General features: G+C 38.7%; 1 protein-coding gene across 1 annotated transcript in view; it reads left to right on the top strand.

The window, feature by feature from the left end:
- The window catches only part of LOC123249935, a 79,777-nt gene that overhangs the window by 13,722 nt on the left and 46,247 nt on the right, over window positions 1-19,808 (top strand). The window contains 9 exon segments of the mRNA XM_044679018.1: window positions 41-176; window positions 2,692-2,771; window positions 5,293-5,427; window positions 6,151-6,246; window positions 8,423-8,486; window positions 10,816-10,916; window positions 13,420-13,530; window positions 15,997-16,075; window positions 18,251-18,450. Coding sequence (XP_044534953.1) covers window positions 41-176; window positions 2,692-2,771; window positions 5,293-5,427; window positions 6,151-6,246; window positions 8,423-8,486; window positions 10,816-10,916; window positions 13,420-13,530; window positions 15,997-16,075; window positions 18,251-18,450 — 1,002 coding nt within the window.

Raw genomic sequence — 19,808 nt, 5'->3', positions numbered from 1 at the left:
TCAATTGACAGAAATTTCCCAACCTTTTTTTTCTGCCCAGGCTGGAGTGTGGGGAACAGGGTACGGCTTTGCTGATGATCGAGTTGTCTTTGGTCCTCTTCTAAATAAAGGACAGGCAATAACTGTTGAGAATCAGTGTGTATACAGTGGAGGTCTAGCCATGATTCAAGAGACCTGTAAGCCATCAATCACAATGCAGTTGTTTATTGAGAGAGAAAGAGAGAAAAACCTGTGGAAAAGTCCCTCACATCCTTGACCTGCTGCCTACTCCTTCAGAACCCTCTCTCTGACTCCCACAGAATTCAGTTAGAACACCATCTTGTTAGTTAGAGGTTCTAATTGACATAACCACACAGATTCAGTTGGAACACTCTGGTCAGGGTTTGGTTAGGGATTCTAATCTGTATATTCACTCAGAATGCAGAGAGATATATGGTACATGGAGTGAGGTTTACAGAAACTGGGAGAAAGCACAAACTTATTAACATCTTAAAGTATCAACTTGAAGGACACATCCCACAACTCCCCAAATACTTTGTACAGTATAGAAAAGACATAATTTGTTTCTGTCTCACTCATGTATTTAAGAGACCTTTGTATTCTGGATGGGTTGAGGCAACCTAGGCATATATTCATTTTGAATATATTAATAACGATTACCTTGAGAATAACGCACTCATTTCTCACTCCACACAAGGACATCTAGCAGCTACAGTGACTCTAATTTGGCAGAAGATTTTTTTAGTCTTTAGATTTTCATCTGACAACTGATAAGGCAGATTTCATATATACTCAATCTTCAGCTTTTCTGAAGGATAATATTCCTAGAAACTGGTCTGTCAAGAACACAAATGTTGACACAATGAACCTATAGGAAACTGGGGGCTGGGGGGAGATTAGGTTCCCGCAGTCACCACAAATTGTAATCTTTCTCCAGAGATTAATAAAGATACATTTAACAAAACATTGATTCTGATAATATGCACTTTTCATGACATAGTAACTGTGAAATAACTCATAAAATCTAGTAGGCAAAATAAAATTGGTAATAGAATATTTTTCTTCACTAGTAATTCTCTAGAATTCTGACTTTGTATGCTAACATCGCAACAAAAAATAAATAAACACATTAAATAACAAACACTGATTTCAAATAATCTTCATTTTTATAACATGTGAAATCTATAGTACCATAAATACTATAAAACACATGAAATTCTTTAAAGGAAAACATTTAAAAGAGCCTTTTTACCTGTCTTAGAATTAACACTAAATATGTTTCAAGGTGAAAGAGTGGTAAGGGCTAGGCAAATGGGATGAAGTGACTTGTCCATGGTCACATAGATAAGTAGTATCTGAGGTCAAATTTGAACCCATATCCTTCTGACTCTAAGCCTGGTGCTCTATCTACTGAGCTACCTAGCTGCCCCCAAACCAAACAGTCTCTAACCTGAATCTTAACTTCCACTGTGTCAGCTATCAGTATGAGAGCACTGTACTATATAAAGAATCATCACATTTCAGAAAAAGCTGGAAAGATCTATATGAACTAATGCAGAGCAAAATAAGCAGAACCAGGAGAACACTGTAAAAAGGAACAGCAATACCGTATGATGATCAACTGTGAAAGACATAGCTATTTTCAGCAATACAACAATCCAGGACAATTCTAAAGGACCTATGACAGAGAATGCTATCCGCCGCCGGAGAAAGAACGGTTGGAATCAGATGCAGATCAAAGTATAATATCTTTCAAGTTAGATTTTGAGTTTTGGTTTTATGTGAGTATTCTCTTACTACAACAATGACCAATTTGGAAGTATGTTTTGAATGATAATATATGTATAATCCAGGTCAAATTGCTTACCATCATCAGGAAGGGGGAAAGAATGGAGGGAGGGAGGGAAAAAGTATAGATCTTATGCTTTTGGAAAAAGTATGTTGAAAATTATTATCTGTAATTGGGAAAATAAAATATCTTTGAATAAAAAAAATAATGAATCATCACTCTAACATCAAATTTGAAGCTCATAGCAACTGCAGACATTCTGGCAGGAAGTTTATCTAATATCTTTATTTTCTCTCTAAGTCACATCACTGACTTTTGCACACTTGGGCAAAGGACTTGCAGTATGTTTTAAGGACATAATTATAACACAAAGTGAATTTTAAAGGCAAAAATGAAAAACTGTGATGAATGTCAGGGAGCTCCTTACAATGTTAGGGTTAACAAGACCAATGAAGTATCCAGTAGGATACCAGTTGCTCCCCAAACTTACATACATTATGCATTTAATTTTTTTCCTCTATTATACCCAGCCATGAATGTGCACAACTGCCAATATGAAAGTGAAAATGAGGCTACTAATAAAATCATGGGAATGCTTGAAATGACAAAAGCTAAATGCATGAATGTTGAAGATTGATGGTAGCTATGTTTCTTCAGGCTTCTATATTAAAATAAAAACATAACATAACCAAACACAGCCAAAACAACCCAAGAGAGAAATAGTCGAGTCATTCTATAATAGGTTGCCCAACACATTGTTTATTATTTGTTGGTTATCAAATTATTGGTTATCAAATTGTTAATCTGTAACATTATACTTATCCTACTGTGGAATAAGAGAAAGTAGCCACAGGGAATAATATGTGTCTAAGGCCACCTTTGGGGTTTGATCTTCTTCAGAGACCAGGTTCTTGAGATCACACCAAGGAATGAAAAGCAAGTTAAAAATCTCAAGCTACTGGAAGCAGCAGCTCACCTTCAGGTACCTGTTCTGGTGGGATCCTGATTTGTTTAAGTGGATTTTCCATAGAGTTAAGAAAGGGTGCCTGGGATTCCCCTTCTGGAAACATATCTGTACTAATATAACAGAACACTGGCCTAGACTTGGAGCTAAAAGGATCTTTGAGGGCATCTAGTCTACTCCCTTCATTTTAGTTTATTTATTTCTATCAAACCCTTACCTTCTGTCTTCATAACAAATCTAGGACAAAAGGGCAAGAGCTAGGCAAAAGCTTGTTAAGAAACTTGCCCAGGGTAACACAGCTAGGAAGTATCTGGGACCAGATTTGAATCCAGGTTCTCCTTACTACAGACTGGCTCTCTATGCACTATACCACCTAGCTTTCCCCTAATCCCTTCATTTTTTCTTTTTTTTTAAAAAATATTTTATTTTTTTAGAAAGATTTTCTATGGTTACATGATTCTTGTTTTTACTTTCCCCTTCACTCCCTCTTCCCCCTCATATCCAACATGCATTTCCACTGGTTTTAACATGTGTGATCAATCAAGACTTATTTACATATTATTGATATTGCATTTGTGGGGTTGTTTAGTGTCCCATCCCCATGTGTTCAAGCAGTTGTTTTTCTTCTGTGTTTCCACTCCTGCAATTCTTCCTCTGAATGTGGCTAGTGTTCTTTTCCATAAATCCCTCAGAATTGCCCTGGGTCATTGCATTGCTGCTAGCACAGAAGTCCATTACATTCAATTTTACCACAGTGTATCAGCCTCTGTGTACAATGTTCTCCTGGTTCTGCTCCTTTCACTCTGCATCAATTCCTGGAGGTCTTTCCAGTTCACATGGAATTCCTCCGGTTCATTATTCCTTTAAGCACAATAGTATTCAATCACCAGCATATACCACAATTTGTTTAGCCATTCCCCAATTGAAGGGCATCCCTTCATTTTCCAGTTTTTTGCTACCACAAAAAGCATGGTTATAAATATTTTTGTACAAGTCTGTTTATCTATGATCTCTTTGGGGTACAAACCCAGCAATGCTATGGCTGGATCAAAGGCCAGGCAGTCTTTTAGAGCTCTTTGGGCATAGTTCCAAATTGCCATCCAGAATGGTTGGATCAGTTCACAACTCCACCAGCAATGCATTAATGTCCCAATTTTGCCACATCCCCTCCAGCATTCATTACTCTCCCCTTCTATCATTTTAGCCAATCTGCTAGGTATGAGGTGATACCTCAGAGTTGTTTTGATTTGCATTTTTCTAATTATTAGAGATTTAGAACACTCGTGTGCTTATTGATAGTTTTGATTTATTTATCTGAAAATTGCCTATTCATGTCCCTTGCCCATTTATCAATTGGGGAATGGCTTGATTTTTTTTTTTTAAACCCTTGTACTTCGGTGTATTGTCTCATAGGTGGAAGAGTGGTAAGGGTGGGCAATGGGGGTCAAGTGACTTGCCCAGGGTCACACAGCTGGGAAATGGCTGAGGCCGGGTTTGAAACTAGGACCTCCTGTCTCTAGGCCTGGCTCTCAATCCACTGAGCTACCCAGCTGCCCCTGGCTTGATTTTTTATACAATTGATTTAGCTCCTTGTATATTTGAGTAATTAGACCTCTGTCAGAATTTTTTTGTTATAAAGATTTTTTCCCAGTCTGTTGTTTTAATCCCTTCATTTTGCAAATTAAGAAACTGGGTCTCTGCCCCTCCCACCCCCCAAAATCAAAGGGCTTGCAAGAAAGCCAGGTCTGAACCTAAGATCTGATGACAGTTCTAACACCCTCTTTCATTCTACCACATTTACTCCCCATTAAGTCCTTCAGAATTCAGGTTTTAATTGAAAGTTACCCAAGAATGTGAATCAAGAGTCCTAGCCCTACCTCTTCTTCTAATTATCTTGGGAATATTGGGTAAATCACTTTACTTTTTGGGATCTCCATTTCCCCTTCTGTAAAATAAGGATAAAAGACATTATGGGGGTAGTGACTAAGAAGACCTGAGTTCAAGGCTAACTTCTGGTACATACTGGTTGTGTGATCCTGGCCAAGTCCCATAACTTCTCAGTATCCTGGGTGACTTTCTAGGGCCATAAATTACAGTACAGGTATCAGTTTATTTTGGCAGAGGGAGATTCAAAGGGTTATTATGGGGATAACAGTGGATGACAGCTAGATTCGAAAGTATTTTGAAAAGCTAAAAGCTCAGTGTTACCCTTTAAAAAAAAAGAAAAAGAAAAGCTAAAAATTACTAGGTATTATTTGCCAATTAGTAATATACTATTGCATTCTAATAGATGAATTTTACTATGATGTACAACCACAATTTTATTTTTTTATTCAGCCCATCATATCAAATCATTATTAAGGACCACAGAGTTTTTAATACTCTAGGGTCAACATATACCAGTCTACAATTTTGATATTGACTACCTATGACAATGTTATAGTACTTCCAAAGGGATTATCAAATTGGAGGGAAGTTAAAACAAGCGTATTGCCCTGAAATAATCATCCCAGTTTGGGTTTGCTCTTTTCCTTTATAGCTTGATTTCTGGAAGCCCCTCACCACTGCAGGGGAAGGGGTACATGTTCGAATTCCCTTTTCCAGACTGTAGGCAGTCAAAATTTTCTTGCAATCCCATGGAATTCCTCGTTCTATCTTGATTGAAAATGTGCAGGTGAGTACCCTAAAGTTCTTTCCTCCTCTAAATACAGCTGGTTAAAATGAACTAATCATAAGGCCATTCTCATAATTTTCTTTTACCCTTCTGTAGCTCCCATTTGGCTCTGAAATCAACTGATTGAGCCTTTTTCCATGGGTAGCTCCATCCCATGGGAAATGGGAACCTCTCTTTTCTTTGCTTATGAATGTAGTCTGTACATGAGAAGGATAAGAAGACGGTTCTCTGGGTATACATGGAACTGAGCACCTATGACCACAAGTCTACTTTTATGAAGGTCTTGGGTTTTTTCAACACTACCCACTTCCCCCTTGCTACATCAGTGAATCAACTCCGATTTATGGCTGGATGCAAAATTCCCTGACTCTTCCAACAGAGGCAGGCTCTTTATCCTTATGCAAGCCAATCCCTAGCTGGCCATGGACTTTTCTTATATGGAGTTAGGCAGCTTAAGTTCTTCCATTGAACAGCTCTTGTCTGCTGGTAAAATGTCACCTTTGGTTTGACCACTGATTTTTTTCTTTGAGGACAAAGTACAGCACCTCAGTTGGTCCTGTACCATGAGAGAATGATGTGGCTACTACAGCCTGAATTGTCACTTACTTTTCTCCAAGATTTTTGTTGTGTTTTTTTAGTTCCCACTTCTTTCATTATTGCTTACACGGCAATGCTTAATCACAAATTATTGATAAATGTAAGTAAATGTAAGATTTATCTTAGGTTCTGCTGCATCAAGAGAAGAAAGGGATGCTTTTTCAACAAATAAGACGAAGTAGAAGCAGCTTCAATTTTGGAGCTTACCATATTGTGGAAGAGGTGAGTTTTACAGACTGTTTAACTTAAGCTTTCTTAAGGAGCTAGCTTCTGTCCTCAGCTTCTTCCCTGAAACTCTAGATCAAGAATTTCTAACTTGAGATCCATGAACTTGTTTTTCTTTTCTTTTTTTCTAAAGTATTTCTAAGAATTCTATTTTAGTTTATTGATTAAGAAAATTTTCCTATGGTTACATGATGTTTTTTTCCCTCCCTTCTCCCCAGCCTCTCCCATTAGTCAATGCACAATTCCACTGGGTTTTACATGTGTCATTGATCAAGACCTATTTCCATATAATTGATATTTGCACTGGGGTGATCGTTTAGAGTCTGCTTCCCCAATCATATCCCCATCAGCCCACGTGGTCAAGCAGTTGTTTTTCTTCTGTGTTTCTGCTCTCACAGTTCTTTCTCTGGATATGGATAATGTTCTTTCTCATAAGTCCCTCAGAAATGTTTTGGATCATTGCATCGATTGTGCCACAGTGTATCAGTCTCTGTGTATAAGGTTCTCCTGGTTCTGCTCCTTTTGCTCTGCATTAATTCCTTGGGGGTCATTCCAGTTCACATGGAATTCCTCTGGTTCATTATTCCTTTGAGCACAATAGTATTCCATCACCAACAGATACCACAATTTGTTCAGCCATTCCCCAATTGAAGGGCATCCCCTCGTTTTCCAATTTTTTGCCACCACAAAGAGAGTGGCTATAAATATTTTTGCACAAGTCATTTCCCTTATTATCTCTTTGGGGTATAAACCCAGCAGTGGTATGGCTGGATCAAAGGGTGCCTACCCTTTTAAAAAGTCTTTTAAAGCCCTTTGGACATAGTTCCAAATTGCTTTCAAGAATGGTTGGATGAATTCACAACTCCACCAGCATTGCATTAATATCCCTATTTTGTCACATCCCCTCCAGGATTTATCACTTTCCTTTGCTGTCATGTTAGTCAATCTGCTTGGTGTGAAGTGGTGCCTCAGAGTTGTTTTGATTTGCATTTCTCTAATTATCTAAAGTATTTTAATAGTTATTTCAGAATAATTATTTTCCTTTGTAATTGTATGTGTTTTATTTTATTCCTTTAAAAACATCATCCTGGGGGTAGTGAGGTGGTTCAGTGACGGGAGAGTCAGTCCTGGAGCTGAGAGGTCCTGGGTTCCAACCTGGCCTCAGACACTTCCTAGCTATGTGTCTCTAAGCAAGTCACTTAACCTCATTTGTCTAGCCCTTACCTCTCTTCTGCCTTGAAACCAATACTTAGTATTGATTCTAAGTGGGAAGGTAAAGGTTTTTAAAAACAAACAAAAAAAACATCCCATCATTCTGAGGAGTCGATAGGCTTGAATAGGCTGCTAGAGATCTATGATATAAAAAAAAGCTAAGAATTCTTGCATCTAAATAGTTTGTTTCCTCTAGATCTGAAAGCATGAGTTCTCATATTAGGAAAATGCTGAGGATCTGGCCACTAAGCTGGTGGCTGGGGGGTCTTTCTGGATTGGAGGATCCTACTACTACCATTCCTCTTACTATACCTACTGTACTTCCTGCTGGCAGAGACAGTGGCAGTACCACTGTCTCTGGTGCTCTCAATAGGTATATGAAAGCTTTGCCTAAGAAAAAGGATGGGAGAGAAGGAAAATAATGCATGGAAATAGGAAGAAAGAACTTATCAACCAAAGAAAGGTAATTCATTTTAATTAGATGACCATTTACTAAGTGTTTACCATGTACAAGGATTTATGATATTGAGGATATAAAGACAAAACCAAAACCACATACCTGCTCTCAAAGAGGTTAACATTCTGCTGAATATTATATTTTACTGAAATATTTCTACTGAAAATTGTGCTCATTTTCTTCTATTTAAGAAGGTAAGGAAGCCATTTTAGAAACTTTCCATCTGCATTAAGTTGGAAATACATTCCTATCATGGGGATAAGAAATTTATCTCTTATATATATTTCTCCTGCTGCAAATGGGTATTTTTTTCCAGCGAGGATTGGAACCAAGGTCCATTATTAACTATCTCAGATGAAAACATTAGCATTCCCCATGTGCAGCTAGCCAACTACCCTTGCTACTAATGCATTGGAAGAGTGGAACAGGAAAAAAGAAAGCTATTCTCCATTGAGATGCTAGCTGATGTAACAAATTTGTTTGTCTGTACTCTTAAAATTTTAGATTTTCCAAGAAATGGATGACCTTGTGGATCAGTATCCTAGTTTACTGTGCAAACTGAAAAATGGCCCATGAAGGTACTCAAGGTACCCTGTTTCTTAATCATTTTTATCTTTCCATGTTTTCTGGGAATTGCTCATTCCTCTCCAAAGAGCAGCTAGGTACACTGAAGATTCAACGAACATTGATTGAACTCTATGAAAGGTAAAGCATGAGTCTAGGATCTGGAGAGACATATGGAAAACAACAATCCCTGTGTTTAAGGAGCCTTTGTCTAGTGGGGGAGATAAGACTATCCTATTCATCAATCATTTATTCAACAAAAATTAATACTAGGTGTTGGATGAAACACAAACTATAAATAAAACAACCCCTGCCTCAATTTGGATGGACTGATAAACAAGAAAACAATCCCCCAATAAATAAGTTAATTAATTCTAATTCGATTAGAAACCAATATACAATATTCTAATATATGTTAATATATAATACTAATAAAACTAATATACAATATTCTGTATTATTGTTAAATACATTAAAGAGCTGCAAACCATTTAATGTAAGGCATGAGAAGGAAGATCAGTGCTGACCTGGAGCTATGGGGGTAGAGTGAGGAGTTATCAGAGAAGTAGAGTAAAACTGGGCTCTAAAAGATGGAGAGGGATTCAGTAAGGGAAACGGGAGGAGGTAGATATTCTAGTCACAGGCACAAAGAAGAATTGCAGGCATCTTAATGTTATCCAAGTGAAGTTAAGGATTCCAAGGTACAGCACAAGAAGTGGGAAAAGGCTTTGTGGGACAGAGCACAGCACAAGATCGGAGTCAGCAGAGAACGCAAAGCCATCCAGCTTTATTGAGAGAAAATAGGAATGGCAGTCAAGGAGGATGAAAACAGGTCAGCTCCTGCTGGGATGCCAGATTAAAGGGGATACCTAAACTGGTAAAGCCTGGTGGCTTTTTCTAGGGTTCTTATCCAGGTCAAGTAAGACCAGACATTGGGAAGAAAAGAGGGAACCTGATAATGGGGTGCAGCAGCTACTGTTGCTAATTCATGCTGGGAAATTGGGGGCTATTTGATATTCAAAGTCCCTGGCCCGCTGTGGGAAGAGGAGTCTTTACTGAATTCCTCACTTGGGCTAGCCCAGCCCAACCTGGAAAATTTGAACTTTCCCAGGACTTCTTTGTCCATTGGAGTGGGAGTTTACTGAAGCCTTTATGGCAAGGCCTCTTTAGGGGTGGAAGAGAGCAGTGCAGTTTTATTGCAGTGTAGAATGTGGGAGGGGAGTAATATTGAGATAAGGTTGGACTTGTCAGACTGTATAGAGCCTTAAATGGCAGGCAAAAATGTCTGAACTTCATTTGATAAACAATAGGGTAACTCAGAAGATTTTTCAGCAAAGGAAGGACATAACTGGATCTTTGCATAAGAATAATCATTCTGCTGGTCTTATGCAAAATGAGTCAGAAGGATCAGGGGGAACTAGAGATAGGAGGCTCTGTTATGAAGTTACTTTAATGTACAAGCAGGTACTGAAGAAGGGCTAAATGAAAGGCATTTCTGAGGGAGGAACAATAGGCCTTGATAATAGAGAACAGAGAGTTAAAGATCATTCTAAAATTTCAAACTTGGGGAATAGTGTGAATGGTATGAATTTCACCACATATGAGAAGGTGGTAACCCCAAGATATTTCAATTTTCCATCCCCCTCATCCTCGCTCCTAGATTATGCAATTATTCAATTGTCTCAGAGTAAAAAACTCTATTAAATTATAAAATCTGATTCTGAATCAAGCCTTCAGAAATAATCCTACCCATCCCATTGTCTTCATGAAGGACATCATAAATCATCCCCTAAAGAGGGTAGCTTTCATAATTTAGAGATCTCAAGGGAGATGATTTACCATGATTTACCTTCAATTCTGTTCTGGTTTCCTAAAAACCAGGACCAAGTTATAAGGTGATAGTGTAAAATGTTACTTTTTTAACCAACTAAAGAGAGAATAGAGTTACCTAAAATTGATCAAAGTCTGTCAGAAACATTAACACTCAAGTCTAATTCTATCCTGTGTCCTAAAAAGTAAATGAACAGGGGGAAGGAAAATGAATAAGCCCTGGGAGTCTACTTTGCCAACATAAACCTAGGGACTATATGAACACAATTACACAACACCTTTTTCATAAATAAAGTCAGATCTAAACAATTGCAAAAATATTAATTGCTCATGGGTAGGCAGATCCAATATGATAAAAATTTAATAAAAATTAATTTACTTATTCAGTGCCATACCAATCAAACTACCAAGAATTATGAATGGGAAGGGCGTCATGGGATAGGAAGGGATAAGAAAAGAATGATAAATGTAGGGAAGATCTCATACTTTATTTTTTGCTTTAGAGTCTAGCACTGGAGGGAACAAGACTGCCATCTGGATCCATGCTGAGATCTACACCAGAGAGTAGATTACCCAAGCTACAGCACTGTGGACAGCCAATCAGGTCATTTTCACCTAAAATGATAGATTTATTTTTTTCTAAGGTCAGATCTGACTCCTCTGTATGTGTGGTACCAATGACCATTTTGATTTTAACTGAAGGGTCAAATCATGCGTTGTTTTTGTTGTAATTCAGAAATGATATACCAAATAATCTCTGTTTTGCTTTTGTTTCTACAATGTGTTAGGTTAGAGTATACCCACACCTGGAAAACAATGTGCATTTCAGGTCCCTTTTCCTTAAGAAAGATGTGGATGGAGAAGGTAATTACTGTATTAGTTGTTAGAAGGGACTTTACTCCAATCCTACTATTCTGAAGATGGTAAAATTATGGAGTGGAGTAGAAGTGACTCATTCAAGATTACCAAACTCTACTAGAATCTACTTCTTTATTCCCAGTCTTAAAGCTGATAGAATTCTAATAGTTATATAGATATAAATGACTTTACTATACAGATGAGAGAAATAAATCTCAAGCAACTTATATAAACACAGCTAAAATTCAATTCCTCAAATCTGTATCAAACACTCACAGGTTTAAAAGTCACTGTGTTGAGCATTGAGATACAAAGCCAAATATTAATCAATACTTCCCCTCAAGGAGCTTAATTCTACTGGCAGAGACAGTGTTAAAATCCAGGTCTTTTTACTTCAGATAAGTAGTCTTACTACTTCCCCCAAGGGAAAGAAGGGATTTTGGTATACAGACTAGAAAAAAATTATGATTTTTTTTTCATGCAAAAAACCCCTAAGAAGTTAAATGATCAACATTTATAAAAATCATTAGGGGTGGGGGCAGCTAGGTGACTCAGTGGATAGAGTGCCATGTCTGGAGACAGGAGCTCCTGGGTTTAAATCTGAGCTCAGATATTTTCTTCCTGTATGGCCCTGGGCTTAACCCCATTGCCTAGTTCTTCTGCCTTAGAATCAATACGTGATATTGATTCTAAGGCAGAAAGTCAGGGTTAAAAAAAAATCATTAGGAGTAAGAATGAATTGCCTTGTTCAATAGCTCCCGAAATACTAGCTTGAATACTGAAACTGAAAATTTTAAAAGTTAGTTTTTAGATAAGAGTTTTGGCATTCTAAAGGATAAACTCTCTTTTATGGCACGCTCCAGATGACATCATTATGATAAATTGTCATGGTCCATGGTGCTACGGACATAATACTTATAGTAGTGAAGCGGCCAGGTATAGTTATTCCAAGAATCAGGAGGACCTCTAGAGGCTCCAGCCCTGACTTTGATCCACACTGACTCTACTATGATGTTAGGCCAAATTACTTAGGTTTTCAGGGTCTTGGGCAATTCTCTAAGCTGCAGAACAGTCATTTGCCTAACCTGATAAAGGGAATTTCCTTCCTGGAAGTTCAGTATGAGCCAACAGAATTACAGACTGGAACAAGACAACTTATCCTACCTACCTCACGGGACCTCTCATACCTTGAGTTATCACTGTCAGAAAGTGAGCGCTGTGTTGAGCTTGACTGAGTATAGTACTTCTCAAGTAATACAGAAATGATAGACCATATTTCAGAATGTTAAATTAAGTGAGACAATTCCTTCTCCATGAGCTCACATACAGAGATTCTGGGACGTGGTCTTGCCTTCCTCCCAGACCCTCTGCCCCCAACATAATGAAAATGTAGCTACTCTTTGGAGTGCTTGTTGTTTCATTTCATTTCAGTCATGTCTGACTCTTCATGATCCCATTTAGGTTTTTATTGGCAAAGGTACTAGAGCGGTTTGCCATTTCCTTCTCCAGTTCATTTCACAGATGAGGAAACTGAGGCTAACAGGATGAAGTGACTTGCTTAGGGTCACTTAAGAGTCTGAGGCCAGAATTGAATTTAGAAAGATGAGTCTTCCTAAGATCAGGCTTTGGAGTAGAACAAAATTGCTATTTAATAATTAAATACTTCAAGATGGTTAATGACCATAAGTGAAGTTTTTGTCCAATACAATTTATGACTATAATGACATGTAAATTAAGCAAATGTAGTCCCTTAATTCAAATCTATCCAAGACAGCAGTTGCTGCATGTAAGGAAGATGTGGTTTTAAGGCAGAGGCTGGATGACTACTGGTCAGGAATGTTGTAGAGGGGATTCTTGTTCGGCTATGGATCAGACTGGATGGCCATCGAGGTCTCTTCTGACTCTAGAGTCTGTGATTCTCTATGTATTGGTCAACTGACATGGACGTGAAGTCTTATTGAAAAGCCACCCTGCCTAAGAGCTGAGCATCCCCTAAAATGAAAAAAAGAAATCTCAAGTTCTTTTGGTCCTTGGGGCCGTCAGAGTGAAGAGCAAAAGATTCTACAGATCATAGATTCTAGCTGATTTACATTGCAGAAAACCTCACCAGAGTGGATAAAGCTGATAACTTGTATTCAAGTTACAAGAAGAATGCCTATAGCTCAGACTGTGACAAACATAACTGGAACATTGCATCTCGGGATTTCCTAGAAAAGTGATCTGACAGTTAACATTTTGTCTCTGTTTAGATTGTATCTGGTTATGGAAATGACCCAACACTCACAGCCATTTTGGATATAATGGATATCTTCCTCTTGCCTACAGCAAACCCAGATGGATATGTGTTCTCTTACACCCAAGTGAGCAGCCCCTGTTTGACTTCTACTCTTCTTCAGTGGTCTTAAAAAACAAAATGGGACAAAGTTGATCTTCTCTTTTTGGTTTTCCCTAAGTTGAATGTAGTCTGCTGAGCTCCCTTCACTCTGAGATCAGCCACATGGGGGGGGCCTGTGATCTTGACTTTTCAGTATAAAATGGCTTTATGAATAGTCTTGGTCTACAGACTTCTTTGGCTACTTTCTTGGATGCTTGGACTAGGTTTTTTATGCAGGCAGCCAAGCGGGCTCCTTCTAAACATCTCTGTGTTTCAGTAGTAGGACTGACAGCAAAGTGAAGGAGAATTTTACTCCCTGACAAAGAAATTGTGATTGAATTTAGGATGAAGTTACTAACATATAAGGCCTGAAAAGGAGATGGGCCAATCTTGTAGCAAAAATGAGGAACAGAAAGTGATGAACCAGGTGATGTGCTGGAACAGCTGAGATACTAAAGGCATAAGATGAAGGCAGTGGCTACGTCCACTAAGAAGATATGAATTGCACAGTATAAGAAGAAGTGGAAGGGATGAGATTTGCATCTTATGGAAGGAGAACCCAGACCAATGAAATCATTGCTCTGTCAAAGTACATAGACATGATTGTTTTTGATGCTACCATGAGTGCCACCTGAAAGTTGCTCCAAAAATCATATACCAAAAAGTTTCAGCGATGGCAGTGCTACCTGGAGAGCCAGATACTTCCCTGGCCTTGGAGGGAAGTATTAATTGCCTGTAGCTGAGGTTCAGACCCTGGTTCCTGTAACAGCTAACCCTAGTCACAGTCTTGGTTAGCACTCATAGATCTAAAGAAGAAGGGAGTTCCCCATTGCTGAAATAAGGGAGCTGAGACTTCCAGCCCTTGCTTTTGAGCAGTCACAGCATCCTGCTCCCCAGGAGATTGGTGCACCTGCTGAGGGTCCTAGCCTCAGCTTTACTTAGCAATTTATGGTTCTAGTAGAATAGGGGAGACCTTCTCTTTGAACCTTAAGGTCCATCAACCAAGGATTTACTTTTGAGTTCTGAATCACAGCACCATGCTTATCAGGATATTGGTGTGGCTGTCTGGCTGACGGAACAAATGGTTAGTGAGTTAAAGGGATGGGGTATAGTGGTCCCTACCCTTGAAACACAAGGTTCAGTGGTCTGGCTGTGACTTCCAATAGATGCTTGCCCATCCCTATCTGAGATGATGGCAGAGGTCAAGATACTAGGTTGTAATCCTGGTCAGTGGCTCATGAACTAAGGAGCAGGTACTTGTGGTCTCTGCTTGACTTAATGCCCAACCAGATGATTCCTTTGGATTCTGCCAAGAAGGGATGACTCCAGCAGCCACTAGAAGTCAGTGGATAGGCAGCAATAAAAATTCCAGATTCAGTCAGAATAGAAGCAGATAAATCTTATTGGGAATAGGGGGAAAAAGAGATCAGAATCCCAGGAATCCCATATCCAGGGCTTAAATTATTCCTGAGACATGAGGAGGGAGCCCTCTGTGCTTTAGCCAAGAGTGGGAGATAATCAGGCAGTCCAAGGACTGTTGGTGATTGCTCCAATGCTTAAGGGTTTCAATGTGGTTAATACAGAAATTTTTCTGGGGCATTCTCCCTTCTGGCCATCTTTATAGAATAGAAGTGATCTCTGCCTTGGATTGAGAATTGGGAGTGGGGGGGGTGTTTCATCCTGAACTTGCCTCCTTGTGTCCAGATGCAGAGTGCTAAGGGGCCACCTATTTCCCCAACTTCATGACCATCACGCCAAAGTTGGTAGCCTATCAGAATACACAGTCAAGGGAAGTCAGAACTTGGGAGGCTTCAGCAAAGCAGCTAGTAAATTTCCATATAAAGTTAAAACGGCATCATATGCCAAAGTTAGGAAAAATTACCCTGTTGGGGCAGCTGGGTAGCTCAGTGGATTGAGAGCCAGGCCTAGAGACGGAAGGTCCTAGGTTCAAATCCGGCCTCAGACACTTCCCAGCTGTGTGACCCTGGGCAAGTCACTTGACCCCCATTGCCCACCCTTACCAATCTTTCACCTATGAACCAATAGACAGAAGTTAAGGGTAAAAAAAAAATTACCCTGTTTAAAAAAAATCCAAAACTTCCTGAGAAACATGTTTTCACTACACAAGGGCTCTTTATCTAGGACCAAAATAGCAAAAATGTCCAAACTACGGACCTATTGTCTTCAGGTTGTTTAACAAGATGTGGGAGGTTTTACCTGTCTCCTCTTGGCCAGACAACAGAGAAAAGGATTAGATGCCTGGGACAAATATCTCTTCAATCAGACACCTGTTTCTCCATAACCACAGGTGTTCACTTGAGGATCATCCTGGTCCACAGCTTGTGGAGAAACTGGGGAAGTTCCAAGAAAGGCTTCTTGTGCACCTGAACCATTTCTTATGGTTTTTTTCCCCTTACTCTTTCTTGGTTGGGATTCCTGGGATCTCATGTAGAAGCAGACCCGATCCACGATTTCTGGAAGCCATTGTGTTGATGTTGACCCAAACAGGAATTGAGATGTGGGCTTTGGAGGTGGGACACTTGTTCCCAGAGAACAAGTTTTTTTTCTTTTCTTTATAATGGACTATAAGGAAAAAAACAAATAAACAAAAAGACCCTGAGTAAGCTTCCTACTCAGGTGCACTGGACCATTTTTGTTGGGTTTAGAATGAGACATGTTGTTTTATGTCTTGCCTCTCTAATGAGTAAAACTGAGACAGAGAACCTAAGAATCTTCTCCCTATTACTTAGTTCCTGTATGACTTTGGGAGAGTCATTTGCCCGATCTGGGTCTCAACTTCCACATGTGTAAAATGAATACCATTGGATGATTTCTATAGGACCTTTTGGTCCCAAGACATATGATTCCATGTATCCCTCTTCAGCTCCCATGATCTTCTTTCTTTTGGAATTGTTGACTTTGTCCCATACACTGAATCCTGAAGAAAACCCTGGCCAAGAAGGAATTAGATACATGCAAAAAGAATGACTTTACCTAGACTTTTTTTTCCTGAATGCTATAAGTTTTTTTAATATTAAATTTTATTTTTTCAATTACATGCAGAAACAATTTTTGACAATTGTTTTCTGACATTTTGCAATTCAGATTCTCTTCCTCCACCCCTCTCTGAGGCAGTAAATAGTTGGATATAGGTTATACCAGGGCTTTGACGTAACACATATGTCCTTATTCCCTGTGTCATAACTGAAGACACCTATATATACAGCAAAAACACTAGAAGGAAATAGAGTGAAGGATGGTGTGCTTTGATCTGTAATCAGATTCTAACAGCTCCTTCTTTGGCTGTGGATAGCATTTTTTTGGGGCATACATCCCTTTGGTTTATCTCAGAACCTTATTTTGCTGATAATAATTTAGTTCTTCATAATATTTCTTTTTTAAATTTAATTTTATTGTCATGCAAAACACACTTCCATGTTGGTGATTGTTGTAAGAGCAAACTCATACATAATCCAAATCCCAAAATAAAACCATAAATATACTGATGTGAAGGACGACTCCAACAGTTCTCTCTCTGGAGGGGAATAGCTTTCCCTGTCATGAGTCTTTCATGATTGTCCCAGATCATTGCATTGCTGAGTTTTCACAGATAATCATTGGCTGATTTTGCTGTTATTGTGTACAATGTTTTTCTAGTTCTGCTTATTTTTCTCTGTATCAGTTCCTGCAGATTTTTCCAACTTTTTCTGAAATCGTCTCACTTATAGTTTCTTATAGCACAAGAGTATTCTATCACCAACATGTACCACATCTTGTTCAGCCATTCTCCTATTGATGGACACCCCTTCAGTTTCCAATTCTTTGCCAGTATAAAAAGAGATACTAAAAGTATTTTTGAACCAGTAGGTCCTTTCCCCCTGTTAAAAAGTTTTTACAATTTTGATATTCCTCAAGTAATACATGGAATTAAATTTAATTCCCTTTTCTAGATCCCATTCACTTCCACCCATGTCCTCCTGTAGTTCAATGATAGGCCTATCAAGACCAAGAGATGGCAAAGTCCTCATAAAATTTTGGAGCCAGAAGGGGAGTTCTAACCTAACCTTGTCATTTCACAGATTCAGTATCATGTCAGGATAAATTGTTAAATGCCAAATACTGAACAATATCACATTTTTCCAAAAAATTGAAATGAAAAAAGGGACAGAGATTGTGTTTGACCTATGATTTTTTTTCATACCCTTTGAATACTCTGAAGGTGAAGAGAACATATCCAATTCTTTCCTCTAGGTCCATCTAGAATTCTAGATCCCATTAAGGTAATCATGAATGACTCCTTCTATAGACCTGAATTCCAAAGCTTATCAGGATTTGGGGTATTGGACCAAATCCTTCAGCATCCTTTTGCTGTTCTTGTGACCAAAAATAGCTTTGTGACTTGGAGATCCTGTCTAATAATTCCCATGGAGAGAGGTTGATCTAATTCAGTACATTTCTCTGCTCTATAGTGTTTTTTTTTAAATTCTTACCTTCTTTCTTAAAATCAAAACTAAGTATTGGTTTCAAGGCAGAAAGAACACTAAGGGGTAGGCAATGGGGGTAAGTGACTTGTCCATGGTCACCCCCCCTCCAACAGCTAGAAAGTGTCCAAGGCTAAATTTGAAACTAGTCTCTCCTGTCTCCAGGCTGGGCATTCTATCCACAACCTAGCTGCCCCTCTTTGAGCATCTTTTAATTGTCAACAGGACCTTTATCCAGTTCCAACCCCTACTTTGAAGTATACCATGGACCAAGAGCCAACTCAGATGTTGAAGTGAAATCCATGGCTGACTTCGTTAAGAACCACAGACAAATCAAAGCCTTCATCAGCCTTCACAGTTACTCCCAGCCGCTGCTGTTCCCCTGTGGGTATATGTGCACCAATGTGCCAAACTTTGATGAGCTGGTGAGTCATTGGCACCTCCAAGAATTATCTGAACGTTCTGAGCTGCTTTGCTTCTGTTACTTGAATTTCAAGTTTAAGATAAGACCATAATATCCATTGAGATAAATATTCACTTCTCCAACTTGAAGGTACAAGTTGGAAAGACTTGCTCTGATTTTTTCCTTCTTTCATGCACCAGGTAGAGCTTGGAAATTGGACAGTCTCAACTTAAGATGATAGCAACAAAGGTTTTTTTTCTTTTAGTTAAAGCCAAAGTTTTCTGAAATATAAAAAGAAAAATCTGAAAATTTTAATTTTTCCATGATTTGGCAAACATTTTTACAAAATCTATTTGTCAAGGACATGATACAGAATGGGACATACCAATCACTTAAAAAAACCAACTCTTACCTTCCATCTTAGAATCAATACTTGGTATTGGTACTAAGGCAGATGAGTGGTAAGGGCTAGGTAATGGGGCTTAAGTGACTTGCCCAGGGTCACATAGCTAGGTAATGTCTTAGATCATATTTGAATCCAGGATCTCTTGTCTCTAGACCTGGAAATCACTTTATTTTTTAAAATTTTTATTTTCCAATTTTTTTAATTTAAGTATTTTTCCATGGTTCCATGATTCATGTTCTTTTCCTTCCCTTCCCCCCCTCCCCAGCTGACAAGCAATTTCACTGGGCTACACATGTATTATCACTCAATATCTATTTCTATATTTTCATTTTTTATAATAATCATTTAAAAACCAAAACTCCACATCCAATACCCATATAAACAAGTGAAAAATCAAATGTTTTCCTTCTGTGTTTCTACTCCCGCAGTTCTTTCTAACAATGTGGATAGCATTCTTTTTCATAAATCCCTCGGGATGGTCCTGGATCATTACATTACTATCAGTAGCAAAGTTGATTACATATAATTGTCCCACAATGTTTCAGTCTCTGTGTACAATGTTCTCCTGGTTCTGCTCCTTTCACTCCGCATCAGTTTGTGGAGGTCTTTCTAGCTCATTTGGAAATCAAGCAGTTTATCGTTCCTTATAGCACAAAAATATTCCATCACCATCATATACCATAATTTGTTCAGCCATTCCCCAATTGAGGGACACACTCTGATTTTCCAGTTTTTTGCCACCACAAAAAGAATGGCTATGAATATTTTTGTACAAACATTTTTCATTAGTATCTCTTTGGAGTACAAACCCAGTAGTGGTACTGCTGGATAGAAGGGCATTCTTTTAAAGCCCTTTGGACATAATTCCAAATTGCCTTCCAGAATGGCTGCATCAATTCACAACTCCACCAGTAGCGTATTGGTGTCCCAATTTTGCCACATCCCCTTCAATATTTATCACTTTCCTTTGCTGC

This window comes from Gracilinanus agilis, chromosome 5 (assembly GCF_016433145.1).
Source record: "Gracilinanus agilis isolate LMUSP501 chromosome 5, AgileGrace, whole genome shotgun sequence".
Taxonomy (NCBI): Eukaryota; Metazoa; Chordata; class Mammalia; order Didelphimorphia; family Didelphidae; genus Gracilinanus; species Gracilinanus agilis.
This window is presented reverse-complemented; position numbering and strand designations above follow the sequence as displayed.